This window comes from Hakea prostrata, chromosome 2 (genome assembly GCF_041222555.1).
Source record: "Hakea prostrata isolate BN-2017 chromosome 2, UWA_Hpros_2, whole genome shotgun sequence".
NCBI classification, from domain to species: domain Eukaryota; kingdom Viridiplantae; phylum Streptophyta; class Magnoliopsida; order Proteales; family Proteaceae; genus Hakea; species Hakea prostrata.
This window is the reverse complement of record NC_142601.1, coordinates 22766095-22780360: the sequence shown is the minus strand read 5'-3', so window position 1 is coordinate 22780360 and position 14266 is coordinate 22766095. Positions and strand designations below refer to the sequence as shown.

The following is a 14266-nucleotide window of genomic DNA, read 5'->3' as shown; positions in this document are numbered from 1 at the left end:
TTCTCCCATTGTGATTTCTGTCGTTGTTATATTTATTTAACTTTTTAGTGTTTCTGACATATGTATACAAACAATCCTGCTAATTTGAGTTCTAATGGGTTTGGTTGTTCCAAAATATAAAGTAGAAGTCTCACAGGTATCAGAACTGATTTGATTTTTTCAGTTATAAGACAACTTTCATGATTTTCATGCCAAGTGTTGTTACACAAGTGGATTAAAGGAAATTTTTAACCCAAAATCAAACCAGAAGCATGCACAAGCATAATTTTTTTTTGGTAAAAGGCAAATTTATTTAGCACAAGGCAAAAACATGTCCAACCAAAGCTCTAATAACCACTGTGTGGAAATAAGCCATTTATGTGGGCTTGGAACCGAGGAAGCCTTCCTGGCTAGGTGGTCTGCAATTGTGTTGGATCCCCTAGGACCATAATTGGACTGGAAATCTAAAAACTATGAGGCAATTTAGACTATGAGGCAATTTAGTCTATATCCTGCACTATGAGGAGGATACAAGTTGGGGATGGGAAGAGTTCTCAGATATGTACTTGAGAAGAGACTTACATAGTCTTGGCTATCAATTAGCGTGTGATGAAGGCTTGCCCTTACTACTACTACCTCGGCCTCCAAGGTAGAGGCACAAGTTATGAACTATAATGCTGCAAGAAGTGAAGCCCATCTGCTCCACAAATAATAATTATGCCCCCACCACCCACCCCCTCCCTTTACCTGTTTTCTCTTTCCAAGCCACATCAACATCGAGTTTTATATAGGGTTGGGTAGGGGTGTCCACCTATTATAACTTGGGCCTTTGGGTTGTGTACCTTCATGGGATTTTTAGTGTGCCTTTTCAATGCCTACCAAAACTTGATGTGGGATTTTGAAGCTTCTGCTAATACTTCCTCTGCCCTCCATCTTCTTCTTTCTGATACCAGGCTACGAATGAGCTGAAGCTTGTCATCCTATGCCCTTCATCCTTCCTTAAGAAATTAAAATATCTCCATTTATCAAGCCCCCTTTATCAATCCATCCTTGCACATCCAAATTTGGGAGTTGTGTTGTCCTCCAACCTAAGGGATTGCCACAACCAAGCACATTGGGCAATCAATCAATGGAAAAGAATGTGTGGGATAGTTTCCTCTTTGGCACCACATTCTCGATAAAGCCTATCAATCTGTATTCCCTTCTGATTTAATCCATGGTTGTTGCCAGGCTCTCTTTAGCTACCCTCCACATCAAGTTCTTAATTCTTGGCAAGGTTGGACAATGACATAGAGCTTTCCATATCTCTTAGGGAAAATTTGCTACCATGTTCTCAAAACAGAGGAGGAGAGTTTCTCTTCTGCCTAAATGTCTCTATTGGCTGAAAATGGCTATCCTTACTCCAACCCCATATCATAGTAGCCTCAGTTGGAAAGAGAGCCAATTGAATAATAAACATAGGTGCTGCCTCTTCCTCGAAAAACCACTTCCTAACCTTAGCCTCCTTCCATTTTTTAGATTCTTGCCTGATTAGGTCGGCTACCAACATTAAACCACAACTTAGATCCCTTGGTGTACTTTAAACTGTTTCAACTTGGGACTCAAGGATCCTCTCATATCTTGATGTTTGACCCATCAATAGGGGTGTAAACGGATCAAATTCGGATCGGATAGTAATAATACCATATCCGCATCTTATTGTATTCTGATAGATTTGGATAATATCCTATCGGTTTTCAGATGGATACAGTCAGATTTGGATGATAATCAAATAATTACTTTCTTAACTAAATTCTTCTAAATGAGCATGAGTACAAATTGAATACAAGGTTTCGACGACCTGTTTACATCTTTACTATTTTATTTGTGAGGGTTAGGTTTGAAATTTAAGAATTCAGCAACTTTGGTAGCTATTTTAGTAGAAAATAAAAAAAAATAGTCATATATCATAGGTAAAAAGTTTATAAAAATATAAAAAATAAATATAAAAAATGTGACTTAATAAGATAATTTTATTGGACGGATAATAATCGGTAAGAAAAGGGGTATACCATATCAGCATCCTATTAGTAATCGAACGGATTCGGAAGCGGATTTCGATTATCCATTTACACCCCTACCCATCACCAATCTTCCATAGGAGGCCAAGTTTAAGGACTTCTCAACCTTCCAAAATACTCCTCCATGCGTAAGATGCATATGATCCTGACCTTGCCTCCAAGAAATAAACATTGGGGAAATATATTCTCTTTAAAAATTTGTCCCACTTAGCTTGAGGATTTGAATATAACTTCCAAGCTACCTTTTAAAGCAATGCCCTATTATGAAACCAAGGATCTTGTAGACCAATGCCACCTTTACATTTAGTTTGTGATAGCCGCTTCCAAGACATCTAATGAATAATTGACTTGCTTTCATTTCCACTCCCAATTTGGAATTTTAGAACGTGAGGATGTATAATTTGTAAATGGAAGAACCACTACCTTCAACAAATTTTGCTACTTGTATGATTTAGGAGTTTCTTTGTCCAACCTTCAAATTCTAGACATATTATCCACTCACACAAATTGAGGGTATAATAGTAGTCATACATTCTTTTTATGAAAACTATATTGTTGCTCCTTTTTCTCACTCCAAAACCCTAACCATCTATTCTCAATTTTTATTAATTTTTCATTTGGATGTACCAAACTTATTTTTCATTCCATAATTAATTATAAACAAAAGTTACTGTTGATACGGAATCTCGCTCGTCCTTCCCTGTCACGAACCTGCAAGATACGAGCTCGACCTTGGGGGGTCGAGGTACGTCTCCGACGAACAAGTCAGTACCAATAATATGATCTCAACTACTCAATAGAGAATTCAAGTAATTGATCACACGAAATATGAATACCTACCGCTTGGTGTTTACCAGAGGTCTTTATATAGTGTATGGTGATGGAGTTATATTCGGAATAACCCTGATATGAGTTGTTATAGGAGAGTAACTCTTTAGAAGAGTCCTTTTACCTAACTAACTCTCTTCTCCAGTTATTGGGTGGTAGGAGTCTACCTTCATGAGGCCATCTCATACTGCTATTCAGATAGACTTATTAGTATGGTCGGTCCTACCATGAACCGCCTGGCCGGACCTTGTTAGGTTGCAAACCTGGTCGGATCGTGCAACCGCCGGTTCAGACCGGGGATATAGAATGACCATTTTAGTCATTAACAGTTACCAAACCCTTTATTATCTTTGATAAAATAAAAAAAGTTCTTGTATTCATTTCTTTTTAATAGGAAAAATAGAGAATGTGAATCGATACATAAAAAGGGTAATTTATTTATATTAACTTCTAGTTAGGGTCAAAATTTAAATACATCATGTCACACTCCACCCAATCAATTCCGAACATATCCGAAGACCTGTGGAGGTGATACATTACATGATCTAAGTTCACAACCAATCCATAACTACACAATATAATATAGCATAATCCAAAGAGCAAAGAAATAAAATGTATCAATTATCAAAGTTATTAAAGTCATCCGAAAAGATAAACAAAGTTATGATTAGAGTTTAAAGGAAAAGTTAATGTCAAACATCAGAAGTCTCAAAAGTATCAAGAAATGTTTAAGAGTATTTAACTTATTCCTTCGAGTTTCCAAACGAGAGTTACATAATCCTAGTAAAACTTTACTACGTCTCTAAAATAATCAAATGGCAATTAAAATGGCTAAACACCGTATGAGTAGTCTAAGCATGAACATGTGTCTCCATGGGTCCCCACATCTCCACCTGCCAAGATATTATATGGCTCAGTCAGTGACGTATATCCGGAATGATGGAATTTTCATAACCTGTAAAAGAGTCTAGGAGAAAATATATCTTCAAGGAATGAGTTCCACAGAACTCAGTGAGGTCAATAAAATCATATATCATGCATCTAATACATATACCAAGTATCAAATATGAATGTAAATGAAATGGAATAATGTATCTATGCAAGTATGCCCCTATACTCTTACAAGTGCTAGCCTTTATGGTAGATATGTATTAAGTCATAACGCCCAACCTTCTTTGGGAAGTCTCATCACTCTGATCCCTCACGGACTGGTTACCTCTATTGGGATCCCATGGTATAGGTGTTTGGTCACATCATACCATGGCTAGGGGATTAGCTCACCACTCTCTCACCTTGGTATGAGTACTTGCACATGTCAAGGATAAATCTAGCCCAATACAAGGCAAGGTTAATTATGTTTCATACTACTTGTGGTTTGGATACCTTTCCTCATGCCTAGTACCTTATTGGTCTATGTATCCTTCTCCACCTAGGAATATTATTCCTGAATAGAATAATGAGTAAAAAGGTCAGGATTTGCTATATATATGAGACGGGGAGAAAATTAGGGTTATAACCTCGCAAGCAGACCTAGCGGTCGCTTGGGGCAGTTGATTGGCCATCAACAGCCTTAAGCAATCGCTCCCTGATACTTTTCAATACTTGGATACTTTGCTCAAGGGGTTGATCCCCAACTCAAACCTAACCTATACAACATGTGGGGGTGATCTTACCTTGATCCCGAACATCTTCAAATATAGCAAGACTCTGAATGGTGATCCACTTTTCCAATCCTTTAGGGTTTCTACGGGTTCTTCTACCGATTCCTAGTAAAGCATGTTCTTTATCAGCAGAATCCAGATCCATGGACTCAAGATAAGGATCAAGTACTTCAATTTGGATACTTCACAACTTAGTCCTGTTGGACCTTCGGGTTATCGGATCTGCAATACGGATCTTGGGTTAGAATTAATGGGGGTTGTTACAATTTATGTCATAGAATCCCTCACATTGTGATTTATGTTGTTATATTCAATCAGTTTTGAGTATTACTGATATAAGTATACAAGTGGTACTTGTAATTTGAGTTCTAATGGGTCTAGTTATCTCAAATTCTAATGTGGAAATCTCACACTAGATGGTATCATAATTAATTTGATTTTCTCAGTTATAAGAAAGCTTGTATGGTTGGATGAAAGGGATAATTTGGACCAAAATCAAACCAGATGCATGTACAAGCATAATTAAGATATAAGAGAAGTAGCACTTGAAAACAATTTTGGGTATGCATTGTGTTGTTGACAAAGATTGATTCAGAGGTTCAAAGACGATCCACATATACAGAAACCTTACGTGTTTTTTTTTTTTTGGGTGGAGGAGAAAGAAAATTTATAAAGCATTAAATAGTATAGCAACATCTAACTTTTTACTTAGTTATACTAGTGCCTTCATTGGCAGTGGTTAGAGCTAGATTTAATAGCCATTGGTTTAGAGGTGTGGGATCTAAAACCGCACAAGGTAATGTTTCTAATTCTTGTAGTTGCTTCTACCAAAATGGGGATCAATTTTAGCAGCCATATTGTATTTCCCACTGCTTGAAGTATAGTGGGTATCTCCTTTTCATCACACTAGATTTCAGTTAATTGTACTCCTTGCTCCAGAGCTTCGTCTATGCCACTAAAGATGCCACATCTCACTGCCTCCAAAATAGTCCCAAAGTCTAGTAATTTATGTTCCCATCCCAAAACAGTGCCACACTCCATTCTATGCAATTTAGATGTTCATTAAATACCCTTGCACACATTAAAATGAGTGAGTGATTCATATTATAAGGAGATTCATATCCAACATATATTCCCAATTTTATTTGGGTACTCATCTTTGTGCACTGTGGTGGAGCAATTGGAACATAAGGCGCACATCTAAAAATTTTAAGATGAGAAATATTTTGCTTCTGACCATAAGCCAATTGTAATAAGGAGGATTTATGGCAACCTTTTGGCCTGATGCGTATAAATGATGTTTTGTTCTCATAAATAATGGTTTAGTTCTTAATTGGAGACATTTAATAAATAACTTTTACCAAACCATTTTGGATATAAACATGAGCAACATGCTATTCAACTGTGATTTCAGTTGTTATACAATAATCATAAAGCCTAAGATGTAAATTTACCAGCATTATCAAGACAAACTGTCTTCATTTTATAATCCATAAATTGTGCTCTCAATTTAATTATTTGAGCAAACAATCTCGCAAATACCAAATTGCGAGTTCATAATGAACATACATGTGACCATTTTTATAGATGCATCTATTAAAATCATATATTATCTAAATGACCCACATGATGGGTGAATGGGCCCATATATATTTCACCTTCTATACGTTTAAAAAACATAGAATGTTCAATCTCAACTTTAGCTGGTGAATATTTAATAATAAAATTTTCTTGAGAACAAGCAATACAAGAAAATTCACTTAATTGAAGAATCTTATGGTTATTCAATAGATGACAAATGAATTTTTAATAAAAAAAAATTCGCATCATACTTGATCCGGGATGGTCCAACTTGTCATGCCAAAAATAAAACTATCAGAATCAATGTTCATTTGATTTACACAAGCATGTATTTCAACCATGCAAATATTCTTGTAGTACAAATTGGGAGAAAATATTTAACACTTATGTAGTGATGTATAGATATTTACTTTTACCATTATTTGTAATCTCAATCTGATAATCGTTTGGCAAATAGCTTCGAAACTTAATAAGTTTCTTTGAGACTTACTACAAAATAATGAATTATTTATTCATTATTTATAGCCAATTGCATTTCCCAGATAATAATAGATTAGCTCTTCCGGAGCTTCCAATCAATGTTGTACTATCGATTATTATATGAACATTGGCTTCCGCATCATCGATTATTATATGAACATTGGCTTTCTCTAAGAATAATATGCGTCGTAGCATATAAGAGAATATTCACATTCTTAATCAAAATGAAACAAATAAATCAAAAGATATATAGAAAGTCAATAAAAAAAATTATAGAAAAACTATATTAAATTTAAGATAAATTAACATATGAGATGAGATTTGAAGAGAAAAGAATTACAAACTAATATAATATTAATTTTATTTTTATTTGAACTCGACTAACATAATCAATCTTCAACTATTATCTTCAAAGGAGTTTGCATCATTTAGATGTGTAGTATCTGTGAGGCCATCAAAATCATCTATTTTATAGGCAAAAATTGTTCAAAGTATCATGATTTTGGAAAATCCAATTTATTTCTACATTATTTTTATTTCTTTAATTAAGGCTTGACAAAGCTTAATTAAATATTATGGAGTACAACAGATACATGTTTAATAGCTTTTATATCGATAACAAATATTATCTTCACTCCTTAGAAGAGTTATATTGAGAATCTTTATAATTCTCTTATTTATTTCCATCATAATGAGGGTAATTATTACATCTTTTGCCTCGTTATCTTCCACAGTTATGACCATAATTATAATTTTGCTTTCTTTCAAGCATATCATGAATTGTTATATTCACTTCAGGGAATGAAACAGTACTAATAAGACGAGCTTCATTACTTTTCATTAATAGTCAATTATTTTACTCAACTACAAATAAACATGATATCATTTAGAGTATTTCTTAAAACTCCTTTTACAATATTGCTATTGTAACAACAAATCTGAAGTTTGAAAATTTGTTGGCATATTTTCATCAATAATATTTTCTCCACATAATTTCAATGGAAGAATTAATTAAAAAACTGCAGAACTGTACTTATTTACAGTTTCAAATCTTGCAACTTCATCTGCATTTGCAGAACTGTATTCATTTACAGTTTCAAATCTTACAACTTCAAGTGCATTTGAAAAACTGTACTCATTTACAGTTTCAAATCTTGCAACTCCAAGTGCATCTGCAGAATTGTACTCATTTATAGTTTTAGATCTTGCAACTCCAAGTGCATCTCAGAAACTGTACTCATTTATAGTTTTAAATCTTGCAACTTCAAGTGCATCTTGAGAACTGTATTCATTTACAGTTTCAAATCTTGCAACTTCAGGTGCATTTAATAATATTTGTGGTGCAAAGCTAGCAACTACTATATACAATAAATAAAACTAATTGTTAATGACAAACCACAATTGTTAAGACAATCTAATATCTTATTATTTGTTTGATTCTTAGATTCAATAAAACACATATTTTTTTATCATAATGCACTTACATTTCAAGATGGACAAGGTAAACTCCATTGTTTACAAAAACGCGCAAGGAGATCGATCATTCTTTTCATTTTGGATTAGAAAACATAATGATACATAGTATGCTGTCTTTCTTCTCAAAACGAAATGCTTTGAGTGAAGTCGTTCATAATTACTTCGACCAGAATCGTGCTGATAATGTGTTATAAAATAAAAAGAAAATATAGAATACAAAGAAGAAAGACAATATCAGTTCAGCTCTTCTATTGAGTTAGTCATTACATATTTATAATGGAACTAACATATTCTTTGATATGGTAATATCAGAGTCTATAAAGAAATACAATATATGATTCTCACACACAATAAGATAATCTTGATATGGAATGATAGATTGCCACCCAAGATAGAAGGTGCATAAAATGGAAATATTGACTACCAACATTGTATAATGAGATGGTTGTGATCTTCACCAATATTGCATCCTGAGGTAATTGAGATCTTCAATTGGAAGTATAATCTCTTTAGGGTAATGGACATCCATAATAAATATTATTTATAACACCTCATACTCTTTCTAATTTTTTACTTAAATTTTTAAAAATGGCAAACTAAAAATCTTGCATTAGTGGTGAACATGTAGATTTTATGCTTGTTTTTTCCTTGCTCTAACTATGCGTCTCTCTTCGACTAGCACTTGTAGTCAGTGGAGGACTTATTGTGAAGTTCTTCCACAACTACAATAATGGGGTACATATTAGTTTATGCTTTTCCGTCCACAGGTATATTGAAGTTGCAAGAGTGGAGTTTAGTATGCCTTTTTAATTTTGTTGCAAATCGCATTGGCAAGATCATCACATTCATTTTGACAAAGATTAGGTACTAGGTGGTAAGTGAAGTAGTTATTTAATCATAATCACTTGCAATTGTATTTTTGTTGCTAGTCCTTTGAGATTTGTTTGCTCAAATCAACGAAAATTGCATTCCTTTTTCACGTATGTATTTGCTAAGAATTACCTCTTTGCATGTCATTCTTTGATCTATCATTTTTTTCTCGCTCTTTCATGATTTCTTGAATCTTTTAAGCCAGTTATCTTAATTTCTCATGATCAATTCAAGGATTATAGGATGGATTTTGTAATATTTGATTTGAAAGTTTATTTTAGGCTGAATTTGTTACCCAAAATGCAATTCTTTTATTTTTCTACAAAGAATTGATTTGTATTCAGCCAAAATCCTTTAACATTGCATGAATCTCACTTAGAGATTTTTAATAGAAAAAATTTGGTTGCATCAATGAGGATTCACATTAGAAAGTCATAACAAAACAACTCAATCAACTTCTTTTAAATTCGGTTTCTTTCATTCCTTAGCTCAATGCTTCTTGGTTTTATAATATCATCTGCATGTATGGTAGTACTGGTTGTCGTCATTGCTACTATTCTTGATCATGTCTTCTCTGTCATTTAACTCTTTGGAGGAAATATGATTTTTTCAATGTTTGCCACGGGTTGATTTATGATTGTAAGTTCAATCTGACTCCTAGGTATATTATATTAACCCATGTCTGAAGATTCAATCTACTTCAAAGTTTAGACAACTTTTCTTGGGTTTGGATCACAATCCATATTCTTTTGCAATAACTTTCTAATCTAATCCAAAACATTTTCTTGATTGTTTAAGCATCAGTGGTCTTGTTGATTGGGACATTGCGTACCCGGATAGACATATTAAGCCACCCAACCTCCACCACCCAAGAACTATGGCTCTCCAAATGACCCATCTGTTACCACTCTTAGAATTGGACTCGGCGATTGAAGGTATTTTACATACCAAAAGACTATTATCTCTATATCTAAGGCTAGCACATGTTTGTCTAAGTTCATGGATTCAACTGTTGTAGACATGATGTGAAGAAACTTTCCTTGATAGATGTTTATTTATTTTTGTTTGCTTCATTTTTGTTAAATTCATAATCTTTTTTCTTCTGATGGCAGGTTTGGTTATTTTATTGGTGTATTTCTCGAGGGAAAAAAACAAAAGAATTAGGCAATTAATAAGTTCTCTAGTAACGGATCTTAGTCCATTCACCTCTTACATGCTCAAGAACAACTAAAACCCTCCAATCCGATGTGGATTAGACAATAGCCATAGAGGCTTAAGCAATATAAATGTAACTAGAAACCTTTTCAGATTTGGAGCAAGATGTCATTGCCAATGGATCCCTGCACTCTGGACTATTAGTTAGTGATTGTACAAAAGAAAAGGAAGTAAATGCTCTATGATGAACTGGCAAAGAAGAAGAGAAGTAGCAGTCACTTTTAACAACACCAACTTAAAGAAGAAGAAGCTTCTTCAGAATTTTAGACTTAATCCTCTACAATATGGTACCTTGAGTGTTAAATTGTTTGTATGTATAATTCAAATAGATGAACCAAAATTTTCAACCAAAAACATAAAAATAAAACCCAAAATTTTCAACCACAAAATAAAAAAAAGATAAGAAAGAAAGAAATTTAAGGAATTGACATGCGATTTTAAATACTTTGAAGCTAGCAGAATTTCTTGCTTCGTTTATGGGATTCTTCAATTTTGGTCTTTTTAATACAAATTCAATATTAACAAACAGTAGACTTGGTGACGTGCATTTGCACATCTGGAGTTTTCTAATTATGCTAAATCTATGAAATCGACATCAGGAATGTGAGAAATGCAAAGAGTTCATACCTAATAAAAAGGTTGTCAAATTCTACCCAAAAGAGAAAATGAAAAAGTTGTCAAAAGAATTAATATAGATATGATAATGTTGTATTCAAATCATCTGCAGTTATCGATGTGTGGACCGTCCGTCAACCAAGCAAGGATGGCATGACAAGTGTCTTTGGGGTAACCAACACCGTTGGATACCTTAAATTTTTAAAATTGGTTTAGAGCCTGTTTGGTTACATGAGTCTGGAGATTTCAAATATCTAGAGATTTCAAATCTATGGAGTTATAATTTATAAAATTAGATGTTTGGTTGTGGAATGAAATCTGTGGATTCATCTTAAAAAATTATTTGATCGACGTGATTTTTGTGAATGTGCTAATGTATAGATTTTTTGAAATCTCTGGATTTCACCCCTTACCCATAAATCTACAGATTCACGTTTTTAGTGTAAAAAGGTGAATCTCTAGATTTCACGAATCTAGAGATTTTTACAACCAAACTTAAATATAATTCTCTAATTCATAAATCCAGAGATTTGAAATCTCTGTAATTGCAGGCGATGTGAATCCAATAAATATGATATTCAATCCAAATCCATTTACATGCTAATCAGTTTGACCTCTTCAAAGGTTATCCTATTAACTCTACTGTAATTAAGTTTCTTTTTCAAAATTTTAGTTGTACAACATATCCTCACCCCACCCTTATAACTGAACTAAGCTATAATAAAACATAACAACATCCAAGCCTCGTTACAACTACTTATTGAAAGAGAAGACTAATATAAATTAATCCTGCCATGGGTAAGCAAGAATCCACTCAGTTCTCTTATTGAATACTCTCTCACACAGCATAACAGGTGAGGAAGAATGGGGTTTTCAAGCTTTTTCCTGGGTTCTTTAGCTCTCTTTGTGGTGGTCTATGTTGCACAAGGGCAGCCTCTTGTTCCTGCATTATTCATTTTTGGGGACTCTGTTGTCGATGTTGGCAACAACAACCACCGCCCAACTCTAATCAAGGCAGACTTCTTACCCTATGGAAGGGACTTTGTTTCACATAAACCAACAGGGAGGTTCTGCAATGGAAAGCTAGCCACAGATCTAGTTGGTAACAAATCTCAATGCCTATATCCATTTTGAGGTCTAATTTCTTTATCCTACATTGCCTTCTCCAACTAAAATGTGTTGTTTCATGCCATTTGACTGTAGCTGAGAATCTAGGCTTCACTAGCTACCCACCTGCCTACCTTAGCGAAGATACAAAAGGAAGCCGTCTCTTGAGTGGAGCAAACTTTGCTTCTGGTTCCTCTGGTTATGATAAAGCCACAGCATTCTTATATGTATCACTCCTCTCTCTCTTCCTCTCTCTCTTTCTCAATTATACATGATAACAAATACTAAGGTTTATATTGTAATCATTTTGTATGTATTGCTGATTTGCTGTGTAGAATGCGATTCCATTGATGAAACAGGTTGAGTACTATAAAGAATACCAAAGCAAACTAGTGAGAATTGCAGGCAAATTCAATGCTTCCACAATCATCTCTAAAGCCATCTACATTTTGAGTGCTGGGAGCAGTGACTTTGTTCAGAACTACTATATCAATCCTCTTCTCAACAATCTCTTCACACCTGATCAATTCTCAGACATTCTTTTGCAATCATTCTCTACTTTTGTCAAGGTCTCAGCTTCGTTCTGACTTGTATTTTTCTTTGGACTATAGAATCTCTTATTAAGATTTTAAGAAAAAACATTTTGTGACAGAATCTCTATGGTTTGGGAGCAAGAAGAATTGGGGTGACAACATTGCCTCCACTTGGGTGCTTGCCAGCAACCATCACAATTTACGGCCGTGGGAGCAACAAGTGTGTGGAAAGATTGAACAGAGATGCTACTTCATTCAACAACAAGTTGAATGCCACAGCTAAAAGCTTGGTGGCCAGTTTATCTGGTCTCAAACTTGTTGTCTTTGACATCTACCATCCTCTCTATGACCTCATTACCAAGCCTTCTGATAATGGTATGTGCATTCTTGCAAACTTCTAACTGGTACTATGCATATAATCTTCATTGCAAGATCACTTTGATCTTTCATTAATACAGTTTTTTACCATTGTACCTGATATTGTATGACAGGGTTCTTTGAGGCAAGGAGGGCATGTTGTGGAACAGGGACTATAGAGACTTCAGTGTTGTGTAACCGTCTGGCTCCAGGTACTTGTACCAATGCAACAGGGTATGTGTTCTGGGATAGCTTCCATCCCACTGAGGCTGCAAACCAAATTTTAGCCAATGGTCTCCTTGAACAGGGCTTCTCACTCATCTCATAAGCCAAAACTCTTGGGTTTATATCATACAACGTCTCAGAGCTTCTCCCATTATGATTTCTGTTGTTATATTTATATAACTTTTTAGTGTTTCTGATATATGTATACAATCCTGCTAATTTGAGTTCTAATGGGTTTAGTTGTTCCAAAATATAAAGTAGAAGTCTCACAGGTATCAGAACTGATTTGATTTTTTCAGTTATAAGACAACTTTCATGATTTTTATGCCAAGTGTTGTTACACAAGTGGATTAAAGGAATTTTTTAACCGAAATCAAACCAGAAGCATGCACAAGCATAATTTTTTTTTGGTAAAAAGCAAATTTATTCAGCACAAGGCAAAAACATGTCCAAGCAAAGCTCTAATAACTACTGTGTGGAAATAAGCCATTTATGTGGGCTTGGAACCGAGAAAGCCTTCCTGGCTAGGTGGTCTGCAATTGTGTTGGACCCCCTAGGAACATAATTGGACTAGAAATCTAAAAACTATGAGGCAATGTAGTCTATATCCTGCACTATGAGGAGGATACAAGTTGGGGATGGGAAGAGTTCTCAGATATGTACTTGAGAAGAGACTTACATAGTCTTGGCTATCACCTAGCGTGTGATGAAGGCTTTGCCCTTACTACTACTACCTAGGCCTCCAAGGTAGAGGCACAAGATATGAACTCTAATGCTGCCAGAAGTGAAGCCCATCTGCTCCACAAATTATAATCCCTCCCCCCACCCCCTCCCTTTACCTGTCTTCTCTTTCCAAGCCACATCAACATTGAGTTTTATAAAGGGTTGGGTAGGGGTGTCCACCTATTATAACTTGGGCCTTTGGGTTGTGTACCTTCATGGGATTTTTAATGGACCTTTTCTATGCTTGCCAAAACTTGACGTGGGATTTTGAAGCTTCTGGCAGTACTTCCTCTGCCCTCCATCTTCTTCTTTCTAAAACTAGGCCACGAATGAGATGAAGCTTGTCATCCTATGCCCTTCATCCTTCCTTAAGGAATTAAAATATCTCCATTTATCAAGCCCCCTTTGTCAATTCATCCCTGCACATCCAAATTTGGGAGTTGTGTTGTCCTCCAACCTAAGGCATTGCCAGAACCAAGCACAGTGGGCAATCAAGCAATGGAAAAGAATGTGTGGGATAGTTTCCTCTTTGGCACCACATTCTTGATAAAGCCTA

General features: G+C 34.9%; 1 protein-coding gene across 1 annotated transcript; it reads left to right on the top strand.

Annotated features, from left to right (window-relative positions):
* Nucleotides 1-11629: 11629 nt before the first annotated feature.
* LOC149024081 (GDSL esterase/lipase At5g03810-like) lies at nt 11630-13131 on the top strand. The gene is made up of 5 exons (XM_089142883.1): nt 11630-11867; nt 11969-12099; nt 12208-12441; nt 12525-12780; nt 12897-13131. Exons 1-5 carry the CDS (start codon nt 11630-11632, stop codon nt 13088-13090), a joined length of 1053 nt encoding a protein of 350 aa, XP_088999009.1. The 3' UTR covers nt 13091-13131.
* Nucleotides 13132-14266: the final 1135 nt, after the last annotated feature.

What these genes read in the sequence shown, in the direction of transcription:
- LOC149024081 (XM_089142883.1), top strand. Translation starts at nt 11,630, where the DNA reads ATGGGGTTTTCAAGCTTTTTCCTGGGTTCTTTAGCTCTCTTTGTGGTG. An exon ending in AAGCCACAGCATTCTTATAT is followed by an intron (nt 12,100 to 12,207) that starts GTATCACTCCTC and finishes TTTGCTGTGTAG; the next exon opens with AATGCGATTCCATTGATGAA. An exon ending in TACCAAGCCTTCTGATAATG is followed by an intron (nt 12,781 to 12,896) that starts GTATGTGCATTC and finishes ATTGTATGACAG; the next exon opens with GGTTCTTTGAGGCAAGGAGG.